Here is a 14,346-nt window from a genome sequence, read left to right on the forward strand (position 1 = left end):
AAACTAATCTGGGGGTGGGGGGAAGGTTAATAAATTTGTAAGTGGAAGGGCCATCTTTAGGAAACTTTCTCTTGAGAAATCAAACTTAAAATATTATCAACACTATGTAGAGGTATTTGTGTAGTAGTCTTATCCAAAATAGGATATTCTCTTTGATCTTCTGATACCATATAAATTCATTTTAAAACTTCAGCTCATATTTTGAGGTTATTTTCTAGTATATGCACTACACAATTATAACATAATGCCATTTATTTACAAGAGTCAAAGAAAGCATCTCCAAGATCAAATATATACATTTTTAATAACTGAAATATTTACATAATGAAGCCATGTCAAGGTTCAACATTAAAAACAGTGTTTTGGATGTCCTCAAGATGTTAAAAAAAAAAAAAAGAAAAAGAAAAAGAAAAACCTGGTAACTCAAGCTCGGTTACATTATCCTAACCAGCCAGTCTTTCCTTTTTAATAAACAAACATGGCAACAGCTGCACCTAATTTGTCAGTTAGAACTGTTTAGAACTTGGTACTTTTCAAATAAATTTTCCCCCTGGTGATCTGAATTACTAATAAAAGCCCAAGGATTTCTCTAAACATGCCATCAATGTTTATTTAAAGTTTGATGACCAGTAATAAAAATTTGTGGGCAGAAAACAGCCAAGAATGATATCTATCTTTGGAAGAAAGATGAAAACATTTAACTACCATGGTGAAATCACTATTGTGTTTTCTCAAAATCTCTTTTGTGAACTTACCTTATGTACTTATTTATTGGTGCTAGGGACAGAACCCAGGCCCTCTGTCATGCTACACGTGAGCTCTCCCACTGAGGCACTCCCTGGTCATTTGTGTTAAAGAAGGTGGGCTCCTCCCTGCCATTATATTTTTGGGATTAATCTTGTTTTATTAAGAGGAATACAACAAAATTAAATGAAGACTAGTGAACTGAAAATGTACTGAATTTTAGAATTTTGAGCCATCAAATGAGGGGAGGGATAAGACTGTGATGTATCTGTTATCCTATTCACAGAGAAACACAAATCTGGTCATCAGACTGCTGCTCACTGCAGAATACCACGCTCTGGAAAACTCACACCGTAATTGCACTAGTTATTTGGGTTGGCACAGTTATCAATTTCCTTTTCGAGTCTATTGGTGAATTACGAAATGTTTAAGGGAGCCCAAAGAAAATTTTAAAAACTTTTATACATACATTCACATAAACACATTAATACAGAGATACATTAGGCATGAGCTGTCTGCTAGCTTTTGGACTCTAGTTTTAAACTCCATGCCTTTACAAGGGCTTGCCATTTCTGATTAGGGGAGTGGGATGGGTATGACTAGTATTCAAATTATTCATGTTGGCGCCTATATAGTACAGTTTTAATATTAGGTGGAATTCTTCAAAAATAAAAAATAGAAACTGGGGAGCCATTTTAATATTTACAAGGAACAAATCAGCAGAACAAGATTCTATCAGCTAGGCTGTGTACAGTAGCTGCAGCTTATAAAACATACCAGTAACCTGTGCCTGGTGAGTAAAAAGAGAACCAAGGATACAGATGGCTTTACAACCAAGTGAATACACGGGGCATCAATGAATTAGAGGACAAAAGAATTCACATTTTCTACATTAAAAAAATTACAGATCTCACAAATGTCTTTGAAGACACAGAAAATTCAAAGTCCTTTGAAGGGTGTGAAAGAAGAAATCTGAAATGTAACTCTGAATGAAAAATGTTTTACTTCACAAGACCAATTTTCTTGGCTTCTGTTTCATATATCAATAATCTCCACATTTTGACTATAAAAACTTCTGCTTCTTCATCTAGTACCTAGAAGACAAACAGTAACACTTGTAAAGATAATTATCAGTGCATCAAAACAACAGTAACATACAAAAAATACCCACCCACCAATCAATCAACATAATGACTTAAAATAACAATTGCCCAGTAGGAAAAATGTCTTAAACCAAACATTTAAGTTACAAAAGAATAATGACTCAACCAATTCCATGGCTTACTATATACTAATTTTATCATACTTTTTGTTTACTGGTTTGATTTTAAGACACAAAGCCCAGCCTAGCCTTAAATGTAAACGACACAGAGGATAACCTTACACCTTTTCCAAGTGTTGGGATTACAGGCATGTGCAACCAGTCCTGCTTTCATACTTTCTGGATAACTTTTTTATTTTGATGTTAGTTTTATATAAAATTTACATTTACACGTGCTTGGCCAAGCTACTTTGTAAGTAAATCAAAACTATGCCATAGAAAATAATTTATGGGGCTGGAGAGACGGTTCAGCAGTTAAGAGCACTGACTGTTCTTCCAGAGATCCTGAGTTCAATTCCCAACAACCACAAAGTGGCTTACAACCATCTAATATAAGGCACCCTCTTCTGGCCTGAAGGAGTACATGCAGGCCGAGCACTGTATACATATACATAATAAATAAATAAATAATCCTTTAAAAATTATTAATAGCCAGGCATGGTGGCGCACGCCTTTAATCCCAGCACTCAGGAGGCAAAGGCAAGTGGATTACTGTGAGTTCAAGGCCAGCCTGGTGTACAAAGGGAGTCCAGCAGAGCCAGGGCTACACAGAGAAATCCGGTCTCAGGAAAAAAATTTAAAAATTGATAATAATAATAATAATTTGTGGGGTGCAGGGCAGTGGCAGCACATGCTTTTATTCCCACCACCTGGGAAGCAGAGGAAGGTGGGTCTTTGTGAGTTGAAGGCCAACCTAGCCAGCCTGGTTCCAAGACATCCAGAGTTACACAGAGAAACCCTATCTTGGGAAAACAATAATTTATAAAGAACTTAAATATATAACTATGTATCTTCATATAGTCATTTTATGGGGCTTGGGATATGACTCAACAGTTAAAAGCACTGGCTGCTCTTCCCAAGTTCCTCAATTCAATTCCCAGCAACCACACAGCAGCTCACAACCATAGGATCTGATACCCTCTTCTGTCATGCAAGCATACAAGCAGACATTACCCTCATACACATAAAATAGATAAATAATCTTTAAAATTTATAGCCAGGTGTGGTAGCATATGTCTGTAATCCCAGACTGAGGGAAGCAGAGGCAGGCAGGTTTCTGTGAGTTTGAGGTCTACAAAATGAGTCCAGGACAGCTAAGGAAACAAAAACCTAGCCTAGGGATATGTATGTATGTATTATGTATGTATATTCATTTTATTTATCCCATACCAAACTTATCTATCATCTTACCTAACACTTAAATACATATTATATGACACTGAATTAAGCGTTACATGAGAATTTGCTAATCTTTAGGAGGCAGTAAACAAAATTAAGTGAACAGCATCACCACAGGGCACTAGGATACTGAATAACTTACTTTTTCTATTGTCAAATGAATAAACTATGTTATTTTGCTATCAACTACATCATGTTCCCACCACTACTCCTGCCTTTAGCCTTTAACATTAAACAAGGCTCTGGCACCCAAGGATGCTATGCTGTTAAGATTAAGGAAGATCTTACTTCTTTAAAGACAGTGTCTATTAATGTCTCTTACTAGGACCTGGGATTTACCAAGTAGGAATGGGTGGACAGCAAGCTCCAATAATCTGCCTGTCTCGGCCTCCTAATTCTAGGATTGGAAAAGCATAACACCATGCTCAACATTTTAAGTAGGTTTTGGGGACAGAACCTTGAGCAGTAAGCACTTTGAAAAAACTTATACACAAGAACAAGATCTGTGTGTGTGTTCCTAGTCTATAAAAAGTGTGCCCCTGCACAAGCGCACTTCTACTATATTGGTTGCAAAGCATCATACTTGACAGTAAGAGGTTTTATCTACATGTGCTCCAAGCCTATAAAAGCTTTTCTTGTGAAAAGCAATTACTGAATGTTTGTTTGTGGTGAAAATAATGTGCCCTGAAGCTGACACCTAGCTCCAGTATGTTTCTCTAATCCGCATCACAATCAATGCACTTGAGAATTCTAAAGTCTACGATATGCACTTGCCATCATTTAGACTAACACACCAATATTTTTAAAAAGATTTATTTATTATGTATACAGTGTTCTGCCTACATGAACACCTGCACTCCAGAAGAGGGCGTTAGATCCTATTACAGATGGTTGTGAGCCACCATGTGGTTGCTGGGAATTGAACTCAGGACCTGGAAAGAGCAGACAGTGCTCTTAACCTCTGAGCCATCTCTCCAGCCCCTAACATACTAATTTTATGGGGGTTTTTCCCCCCTGAGACAGAATCTCAGTAAGTATAGGCTGAGCTTGACTCACCTGTTTCTGATTCCTAAATTCTGAGATTAAAGGCATGCAATTCCATGCCCAGTTAGTTCTACTTTACCATTTTACTGAGAGTAACCTTTTCCCAGTTTCTTAAATCTAATCTCCCACTGCCTGAGTGGCATACCAGTTCTTTGACTCAAACTAGAGTGTACTAAAACATTTCTTCGTAACTGGCCCTCATATTTCATGCAAAACTTTGTCATTTAAAATGCATACTTCTTCCTCTCCCTCTGCTTATAAAACCAAAATGTTAAATAAAAGTAAACACTGGCCATAATACAAAGTCAAATGCAACTAGGAACTTGATTTTTCAGCATTGCTCACTCCAAAAATAAAATAGTTGTGGAATCTGAATGCCTCATGTAGAGGGATTCCTATGTTACATTCTCTGCATCGCTCTTACAACTAGTAGGTGCCACAGCTCCTCTTCCATGAAAGCGCATTCCTTAACAGCAAGCACGGTATCGATTCAGCACCTGTGCATCTACTTCCCAGTTTTGTACTAGTCTACTATTCTTATCAAATCTATGATTAAACCAATACAAATAAAAGAAAGGGGAAATCAGAATGCTTAAAAAAAAAAAATCAAGATCAACTGTTTTAAATGCTTGACATCTCCAGGAACGGGGTATATGTCTGCAATCCCAGGACTCAAGGGGCTTAGTATGGAGGGCGGCTGTGAGTTCTAGGCTAGCCTGGGCTACAGAATGAGACTGTCACAAAACACTAAATGAATAGATATCTAATAATTGTAACTGCTAACGACTTTACAATCATACTCAAATTTTAATTCAGGCCAATAAAAACATCGGAAAATGCATTAAATATATGAAGTAGATTGTTAACATAGACAGGGAACAATAAAAATGCTCTTCCAACTTACCATGGCAACATCATCTAAAATGCTCTGAGGTGAACTATGTGCCATAACCTTAAAAAAAAAGAAAATTAACTGTCATGTTATGAAGAAACAAAACCAGAGGTACAAAACCTCTAAATTTGGGGGAATATTTTTTGTGCCTGAGCCATCACCTCCCAGCCACATCCTGTAGAGTCTGTACATTTTTTTTTTCTCCCTCATGTTATGCAACCTAGGCTGCCCTTAAAAGTAGGCTCCTTTAACTCAGACTCCCAAGTGCTAGAATTATAGAAAACTGCTACACTTGGCTACTTTCTGGGTTTTTTTGTTGTTGTTTCTTTGAAACAAGGGGTTTCAGTGTATAGCACTGGTTGTCCTGAAACTCACTCTGTAGACAAGAGTGGTTTTGAACTCACTGCCTCAGCCTCCTGAGAGCTGGGATTAGAGGTGTGGGCCTAGCGTGGCTACTTAACTCTTGATGCTATAATAATTATAAACAAAGAAGACATATTTGCTCTTCAAAATAAAAGACTGGCACATTTATATTATAGGCACTTATGCTCTTCAAAGCAGAAGAAGAGCATTTATAGAGGAAATAGAGTGTTTCCCACTATAATAACCATATTATTAATAAAATCAAACTCTGCTTTAAGGACACACTACAAAATATATCATGCACTGGTGCATGCCATTAGTTTCAGTACTCAGAAAATAGAGGCAAGATCAAGGTCGCCCTGTGCTATATAAAACTGTCTCCAAAACAAAACAAAAAAAGTCCATAGGATTTAAAATGTTGTTATATTTGGTACAATAATGGTTAAGAAACATCTTTTCATAAGCCTCAATTAATTCATATATAAATATAGTAAGGATAACAACAGTGACTTGTATACTCTAAGATTGTTAAAAGGTTAAAAGAGGGAAAAGTTACATAAAACAGAAACACTATGTCTGCCTAGAACTCTAAGTCAGTTAGTACATACAAAACACTAATAACGACAGGAGTATTCTAAAGATGGGTGACTGCCAAATCAATTGAGGAATTTTTATCTCTGCCAAATTCAAACCCAAGACAATAGAAAAGAAGAGAAAATGTAATTGATAACAGATACCAATTTTGTCCTGACTCTGAACTAAAGTTGTGGTATGATGAGACTGACATGAGGTAGGTTTCTTTTAAACATCAGGTCACTTAATTAAAACTAAATTATCATGTACGCCGAGGAACTTTTTATGTTTTAGGAAGGGTCTAAAATAAATGCTGGGAATGGTAAAAGGGAAAAGACCAACCTTAGAACAAACAAAGTCAACTAGTGTAGCTTCTTCTTCACCTATGTATTCTATGATCTTCTTATTTATCCATGGCCGGATTCTGCGTTCCATCAGTATCTGCAAAATGAAGCCCGGTTAAAAATAAATGAATTAAAACTTTTTTCTTACAGTCACACAAAATTCACAATTTTTAAGATTAAAATAAATCAAGTATAGGGGCACAGAGTCAGAAGAGGCAAGCAGACCTCTGTGAGTTCAAGGCCAGTTGTGTTACATTTTGAGATACTGCCTCAAAAATAAACGAATAAACATAACTACCATATGACCCAGTATTCTACATCTGGGATATACCTGTGTGTGTATTGCACCCACTCTATACTGTACCACAGAGGCATCTGAACTTCCATGGTTTTGCTGCTCTATTCACTACAAGAACAGGGAAACAACCAAGATATGGATGAACTGATGAAAGGACAATGAGATCTGGTACACATATAAAAAAAAATATATAAAGAAATATAAAATGAAATTTGCCGAAAAATGAATGCATTGAGTGTGGGCACCCAAACAGAGACCAAAAAAAAAAAAAAATCCACATGTGTCATGTTGCTTAGTACATGTGTAAACACTATTAAGCTGTAGAATGTGGGGAACATTTAAAGAGAGGACTTAGAACAAGGTAGTTATTAAGTAATGAAGGAAAGAATGTAGGAAAAAAGAATATATATTATATAAGAAAGAGATAAAAAGCTAACTGTTTTTCTAATTTCAACTATACAGCATTTTTGTTTTTATTATTTTGTACGTGATGGATAAGAACATAAAAATGTAACTAACGGGGCTAGAGAGATGGCTCAGAGGTTAAGAGCACTGTCTGCTGTCCCGAAGGACCTGAGTTCAATTCCTAGCACCCATATGGCAGCTCCAGTTACAAGGAATCTGACACCCTTGCCCCCACACCAATGCACATAAAATAAAATCTAAATAAATTTTAAGGCCAGGCATAGTGGCGCATGCCTTTAATCCCAGAACTCAGGAGGCAGAGGCAGGTAAATGTTCGTGAGTTCGAGGCCAGCCTGGTCTACAAAGTGAGTCCAGGACAGCCAGGGTGACTATCACAGAGAAACTCTGTCTTGAAGAAAATTAAAAAAAAAAAAAAAAAAAAAAAAAGCTAACTAACAGTGAAAGTCTAAGATCCTAAGCAAAACTTTATGGCATCACAATTCTTCTATTTACAAATTTATTAAATGTACAAAGCTTAAGATTGGGCAAGTGCTTGAGTGGCTGTCTTAATCTAGTCATGTGGCATTTTTCTTGGTGAGTTTATTACAATAAAATGATTTTTATGGAGGATTTTGGAGAGAGAAATTATCTCAGTGATACAAAAACATCTCCCAGTCTGACACAATGGTACACGCCTATAATTCCAGCACTTGGTGAGAAAGAGGAAGGTGAATCTCTTGAGTTCAAGGCCAGCCTGGTCTAGAGTGAGTTGTAGGAAAGCCAGGACTACACAGAGAAATCCTGTCTGGAAAACAAGAAACCTCTGTCATGGCATCTACTTAGTGACAAGATTCAGCATGACAAAGATTATTTCAACCTGTTTGTTATTACTAAAATCAAGTAAGACTACATCACATTGAAAATCAGCCCAAATGCTGCAACATGTAATGTGCTACTCACGGAATCGACAATAGACCAATCCAAAGGATAAGCAAAGAGCTCAGGTTTGGCTGTGGGAATTTTCTCAATGAGACTTTTAATGTGCTTGCGCTTTTCTTCAGTGTTTACGGTGCCTTTGGTGGCATTTTTATCATCTTCACCATAATCCAAAGGAACCAGTTTCCGTTTTCGGGGCACATCATCACTGTCTTCATCCTCAAATTTGTTAAAGACACTATCTACAGGAAGTTTCTTTCTCTTCACAGAATTAGGTTGGCCAGGACTATTGGAAGCACCTATAGTTAAAAACACTATCTTAGTACAAAACCAACATTTCTAAATGCTAAATCTGACAGCCCATCATCCCTCAAAAAAGTGCAAATATACTTCCACAATTTTCCGACAAAGATCCCAACTGTAAAAAAGTAACTCTCTACTCACAAGTGCTAGAAAATTTAACTTTTCACTTCTTCTCAGAACTCGAGGCAGCTGGAGATATAGGAGCACTAGTAGAACTATGAAAACAATGGTGAGCTAGGAAGGCATTGTTGAGTACTTTACTATCTACCTGCCAAAGGACTATGTATGTATGGACTGGCTTCGTCCTTAAACTCAATGTTACTGGGACATGGGAGGAAAGGACGAAAGAAGGAAGGTGCAGCAAACATACCCAGTTTAAGACTTAGTCCTATTTTTGGCCTATGCTCCTCGGGCTGCTGTTGATCTGGTGAGTTTTCATGAGGAATAATAATACCACAAGGAGACTCATCCCCAGGAGTATTGGGTGTTGCGTTGCCACTGGCAGAAGACACAGATGGAGCAGAGCTGATGGGTCTCAGAGTAGGTTTGAGACATGGCTTTTGCTCTGGTTCTTCTTCCTCTTCCACGGGCTCCTCTCGTTTTTCTTCTTTTTCTTGCTTTTCTTCTTCTTCTTCCTCTGATTCAGGCTCTTGCTTTATTTGAGGCTGTCTGCGCCTCTCAGCCTCTTGTTCCATCTGCAAGCAAAAGATCCATCTGATTTAACTTTAGAAAACACTACTACCATAAATTCTTCTCTTTTTCACATTATGTCAAACCGTGGATAAAAAGATTTACTTAACCAACAGGCTCAATCCTGGAAGCCAGGGTGGCTCACGCCTTTTAATCTTAGCACTCGGGAGGCAGAGGCAGGAAGATCTCGTGAGTTCGAGGCCAACCCGGTCTATAAAGGGAGTCTAGGACAACCAAGGCTACACAGAGAAACCTGTCTCAAAAAGCCAAAACAAAAAACTGAGTACTAGGAGCAGGAGAGATGGCTCACATTAAAAGCACTGGTTGCTCTTCCGGAAGAGCATTAACAATGAGACTGTCTCAGATAAACCATGGTGGAGTGCTCCTGTGGAATATATAGACACATGAGACTGACTTCTGGCTTCCATATGTGCACCATCCCTTAAACACACATACACAAAGTTGTGGATTCAATTGAGCTTTATAATTTCTGGACTAGAATTACAGAAATACTAATAATAACCTTCCAACTATTAGCAACAAGTCCCAAAGATGTTGTGTATTCCACTTACCTACACACTAAAATATATCATAACTGACTTTTAAATGATAATCTAAGTTAAAACAAATTATTTTACATGCTACAATATCTCACCCTCTGGAGCTCTGCATCTGGATCTGGATGTCCTTCCGCCAGTAAACGTTGTCTGATTTCCTCTAGCTCTTCCTTCTCTCTCTTCCTGTCTCGTTCATCAGCTTCCATTTCTTTTTCTCTATCACGCAACCGTTTCTGAAGAGCACTACCTCTGCAAAATTAATAGGATTCATTTAATAATCAGATCATCGCCTAGTACCCAAAATGTCCAACAATGCCTTTTCTCAGGACTAGAAACCACATAAATCAATGCTAACCTCGGCCGAATACCCAATACAATGTGCTGTCTACATTAATGTGTATCAAGTATTGAGTTGTCATTTTATTCTGAAAAAACACACTACTATATCAAAAAGCCAAAATAACTTTCAAGGGAAAGACAGGTGTTTTGTGCTTATTCCACAATGAAGCGTCAACACTCAATTTTATTTTTTCAGATGGTAAAGTAAGACAACATAAGAATTACTAAATACACTTTGGGGATGAAGGTGTAACTCAGATAATACAGAGTGAATATTTAATGTGTATGAGGTTCACTGTCCCACCAAAACAACTGGGAGTAATGTGAATGACACTAATCCCAGCAATCAAAAGGCCAAGGCATAAAGTTGTAAATTCAAGGCCAGCTTGGACTATATGGTAAAATGTATCATCCAGTTAAAGATCAAGTAGTTCAATCCACAATTTTACAGTTCTATCAATATAGAGAGATGGTAGGTGGGGATCAGATGGGAAACTTACAAAAAACACTTAAGACAAATTCCTGGACAACCTAAATAGTTAAAATGTGTTAGCTATAACTTGCTATAAAAATGAACCTCAGGGGCTGGAGATGGCTCAGTGGTTAAGAGCACCGCCTGCTCTTCCAGAGGTCCTAAGTTCAATTCTCAGCAACCACATGGTGGCTCACAACCATCTATAATGTAATCTGATACCCATTTCCACAGATAAAGCACTCATATGCAATAAATAAAATGAATCTTAAAAAAATAATAATAAATAAAAAATTTTAAATGAACCTCAATCATAGGCTTCCCTCTAAAACATGGGACTACTGAATCTAACAGAAGAACACACCTGACATCTGCATAGTCACGAGCAGCCTTTCAGTCCACGCTTGCTTACCTGTAGTACTTCGGGTCATCTCTATCATCATCATAATCTTCTAGGAATTCTTTTAGTCGTTTAGCCTCTTTAGCCTTTGCAGAAATGAAGGAGAAAGTATAAAAGAAAAAACTCAGGTAAGAATCAGTTTACTTCCTTCCCCTTTCTTAGGAAAATATTTTCACCAAATCATAACACTTAAAATTTATACTTCTCGGGGCTATCTATTCTTCCAATGGACCCGGGTTTAAATCCCACCCGTCACAGTGCAGATCACAGCTATGTGTAATTCCAGTTACAAGGGATCTGACACCCTCATACCAACGTTCATGAAATAAAATTTAAAAAAAAAATTCACATTTACTTCACATATGAGTATCACAGCAGACTATGTTCTTTTGGTTTTTTGAAACAAGGTTTCTGTGTGGGCTTGTCTGTCCTCGACTTGTAGACCTTGTAGACCAGGTCAGCCTTGTACTTGCAGAGATCCACCTACTTCTGCCTCCCAAGTGCTGGGATTAAAGGCGTGCACCACCATGACCGACTTCATATTAAACTTTTAAACAAGTTATATTAAGGACATATCTGAGACATGAAAAACATCCACATATGGGCTAGAGAAATGGATCAGAGGTTAAGAGCACTGGCTGCTTTTCTAAAACTCCTGAGTTCAATTATCAACAACCACATGGTGACTCACAATCATCTATAAAAGAGATCTGGTGCCTTCTTCTGTGGTGAAGGTGTACACAAAGGCAAAAACTTCAAGGGCATGGTTGAGCATGCCTTTAATCCTAGCACTCAGGAGGCAGAGGCAGGTGGTTCGCTGTGACTTCGAAGCCAGCCTGGTCTACAAATTTCAAGACAGCCAGGGCTACACAGAGAAACCCTGTCTTGAAAAAACAAAAACAAAACAAAAAAATCCATGTGCATGGTATGTTAAATAAGTATCTCTGAATATGATTCCCAAAATGTTCTTTCCCAATAAAAACCTAAACACACCATGAAGCATAACAATGTTACTTATTACATGTATATGATAGATAAAAGAATTTTAAACTTCATTAAGTATAATGCAAGATCTAGATTTAAATACTGTTTAAATGTTGTAACAAAGGTAAAGCTACGACTTGGGAAAAACCACCTTCTCTGTCCAGAACTCTCATCGTCTTTAACATGATGGTTAATAAACCTTGAAGATAGACAAAATCTTATTTTGGGAACGTAAGATCCAACTGCTATATTTAAAACCTGCATCTATTTACTATGGCTTATATCAAAACACTATTAATAGATTTATATCTATATAAAAAGGAGATATTGGTTTCTGACTGAACGTCTGATTCTAAATCTATCACTCACTACAATTCTCTTCCAATTGCCTCATTAAGGATAACAAATGAAATTCCATACGGATACTTTCATTCTACTTTAATTTGCTCAAATAAATTTGGTTTAATAATTCTATTGATAAGAAGAATCTATGATTCAGAGAATGTGTATTATCTAGTTGCTATATATACCCTTTGGTTACTTAAAGAACTCCCTGTCTCACTTTGTTTTCATCTTGAAGAGTTTTTGAATGAATAAGATAGAAACTAAAGATAAAAGAAACTTCCTACTCTGACAGACACAACATATTTTTTGGTTTGTTGGTTTTTTAAGATAGGGTCTCACTATGTGGACCTAGCTGTCCTGGACCTCAGTATGTAGACTATGGTGGCATGAATGAAACTCAAGACATCTGCCTGCCTGCTTCTGCCTAGAGTGCTGGGGTTAAAGGCATGAGCTACACAACCGGGCTCTACAGAACACACTGTTGAAGCAACTTTTATCATTACACTCATCAAATGTGCCAAATGTCATCAGTGTAAATGAAACAAATCTAATCGTATGACAATGTAAAGAGAATATGGTAAGTGCTAACTAAATACTATTTAAAACACTGCCAAGAGCCAGGCATGGTGGTGCACATCTTTAATCCCAGCACTCGGAAGGCGGATCCCTGTTGAGTTACAGGCCAGGCTGGAACAGCCAAAGGTCTGTACAGAGAAACAATCAACCAAAAACACTGCCAAGAGAGGTTGGACAGATAGCTGAGTGGTTAAGAGCTCTTGGCTGCTCTTCTGGAGGATGTAGGTTCAACTCCCAACACCCACATGGCAGTTCACAACTGCCTCTAGTTCCTGTGGATCTGGCACCCTGATGCATACATATATGCAGAGAAAACACCAATGAACCTAAAATAAAAATAAATAAACCTTAAAACAAAAAACAAATCAAATGGTGTCCTACACCTTTCATCTCAGCACTTGGGAGGAAGAAACAGGTGGATCTCTTGAGATTGAGGCCAGCCTGATACAGAGTGAGCTTCAGGACAGCCAGAGCTACTCAGTGAAGCCCTGTCTCAACCCCACCCCCACCCCCAAATAAACACAAACAACATTCTCCCCTAAGAATACGAAACAACTGCACTGACTAGTCAAACAACTATTCCACAGCTGTTTGTGCATGTGCCTATGGATGTCACATCACACATATAGAGGTCAGCATACAACTTGTGGACATCAGTTTTCCCTCTCAACTGAGTAGCTGCTGGGGGCTGAACTCTTAACTTTAGGGTTATGGCTGCAGGACACTCTCAATTCAACAAGTTTTTAGAATCTTTATCAAAGTTTCTATAACCCACCAGGATAGATTTATACCATGAAAATATTCCGTATCAGGCAGCAAATTTTGAAAAGTAGGAAGAGATACATACTCAGTCTATCTCAAAGTTATTTAAAAAAAGAAATCCAGACCATATCTAAGTGTTTTGAGACTAGCCTGGTCTACATTATGGATTCCAGGACAGCAAGAGCTACAAGCAAAGGAGAAATTATTAGCTGCGAACCTGTCGTATTTCGTTTATAAAGTTTTCTATTTGACAGTAAAACTGAATGTTTTTCACTTGAGAATACACCTTTTAAAATTAAAAATCTCACCATTTCTCTTCTTCTTTCTTCCTCTCTTTCCGCCTCTTTCTCATATTCCCTAGTTTTCTTTCGTTCTCTGATTTCCCAATTCTTAAGGCGCTAAAAAAAAAATTTTCAAAACTTTAATACTTCACACAGGATTCCGTGAAACATGCCTAACCAACCATACTATATGTAAGTACACCATGCATTCTGAGAAAGAGCACTTCTTCAGTTTACCTCTTGATAAGCAGCCTCTTTCTCTCGCAGTTTTCTTTCAAGTTTTCTTCGTTCATATGCATCTTCTTCATCCTCTTCTCTGTCTCTTTTCTTGTCTTTCTCTCTTTCACGCTCCCGTTCTCTCTCTCTTTCTCTCTCTCGCTCTCGTTCTCTTTCTCGTTCCCGTTCTCGCTCTCGCTCTCTTTCCCTCTCCCGTTCCCTTTCACGATCTCTGCTTTTTTCTCTATGGAAATAGAACATTAAATTTATCATGTGATTCTATTCTTTTTCTTTAGGGACCAAGGGAAACTGTAATATATAT

General features: G+C 37.6%; 1 protein-coding gene across 4 annotated transcripts in view; it reads right to left on the bottom strand.

Moving 5' to 3' along the window:
• Window positions 1-278: 278 nt before the first annotated feature.
• The window catches only part of RBM25 (RNA binding motif protein 25), a 46,820-nt gene continuing 32,752 nt past the window's right edge, over window positions 279-14,346 (bottom strand). For all 4 annotated transcript variants that reach the window (XM_084792070.1, XM_084792069.1, XM_084792071.1 and 1 more), the window contains 9 exons: window positions 14,046-14,268; window positions 13,836-13,925; window positions 10,873-10,946; window positions 9,748-9,898; window positions 8,773-9,097; window positions 8,124-8,398; window positions 6,459-6,557; window positions 5,193-5,240; window positions 279-1,838 (listed from right to left, as the gene is read on the bottom strand). In XM_084792070.1, the coding sequence (XP_084648196.1) occupies window positions 1,746-1,838; window positions 5,193-5,240; window positions 6,459-6,557; window positions 8,124-8,398; window positions 8,773-9,097; window positions 9,748-9,898; window positions 10,873-10,946; window positions 13,836-13,925; window positions 14,046-14,268 (1,378 nt within the window). In that variant the 3' untranslated portion in view covers window positions 279-1,745. The remainder of the gene's footprint in view (window positions 1,839-5,192; window positions 5,241-6,458; window positions 6,558-8,123; window positions 8,399-8,772; window positions 9,098-9,747; window positions 9,899-10,872; window positions 10,947-13,835; window positions 13,926-14,045; window positions 14,269-14,346) is intronic.

The sequence above is a fragment of the Acomys minous genome, assembly GCF_964271855.1.
Source record: "Acomys minous genome assembly, chromosome: 8".
Lineage (NCBI taxonomy): Eukaryota > Metazoa > Chordata > Mammalia > Rodentia > Muridae > Acomys > Acomys minous.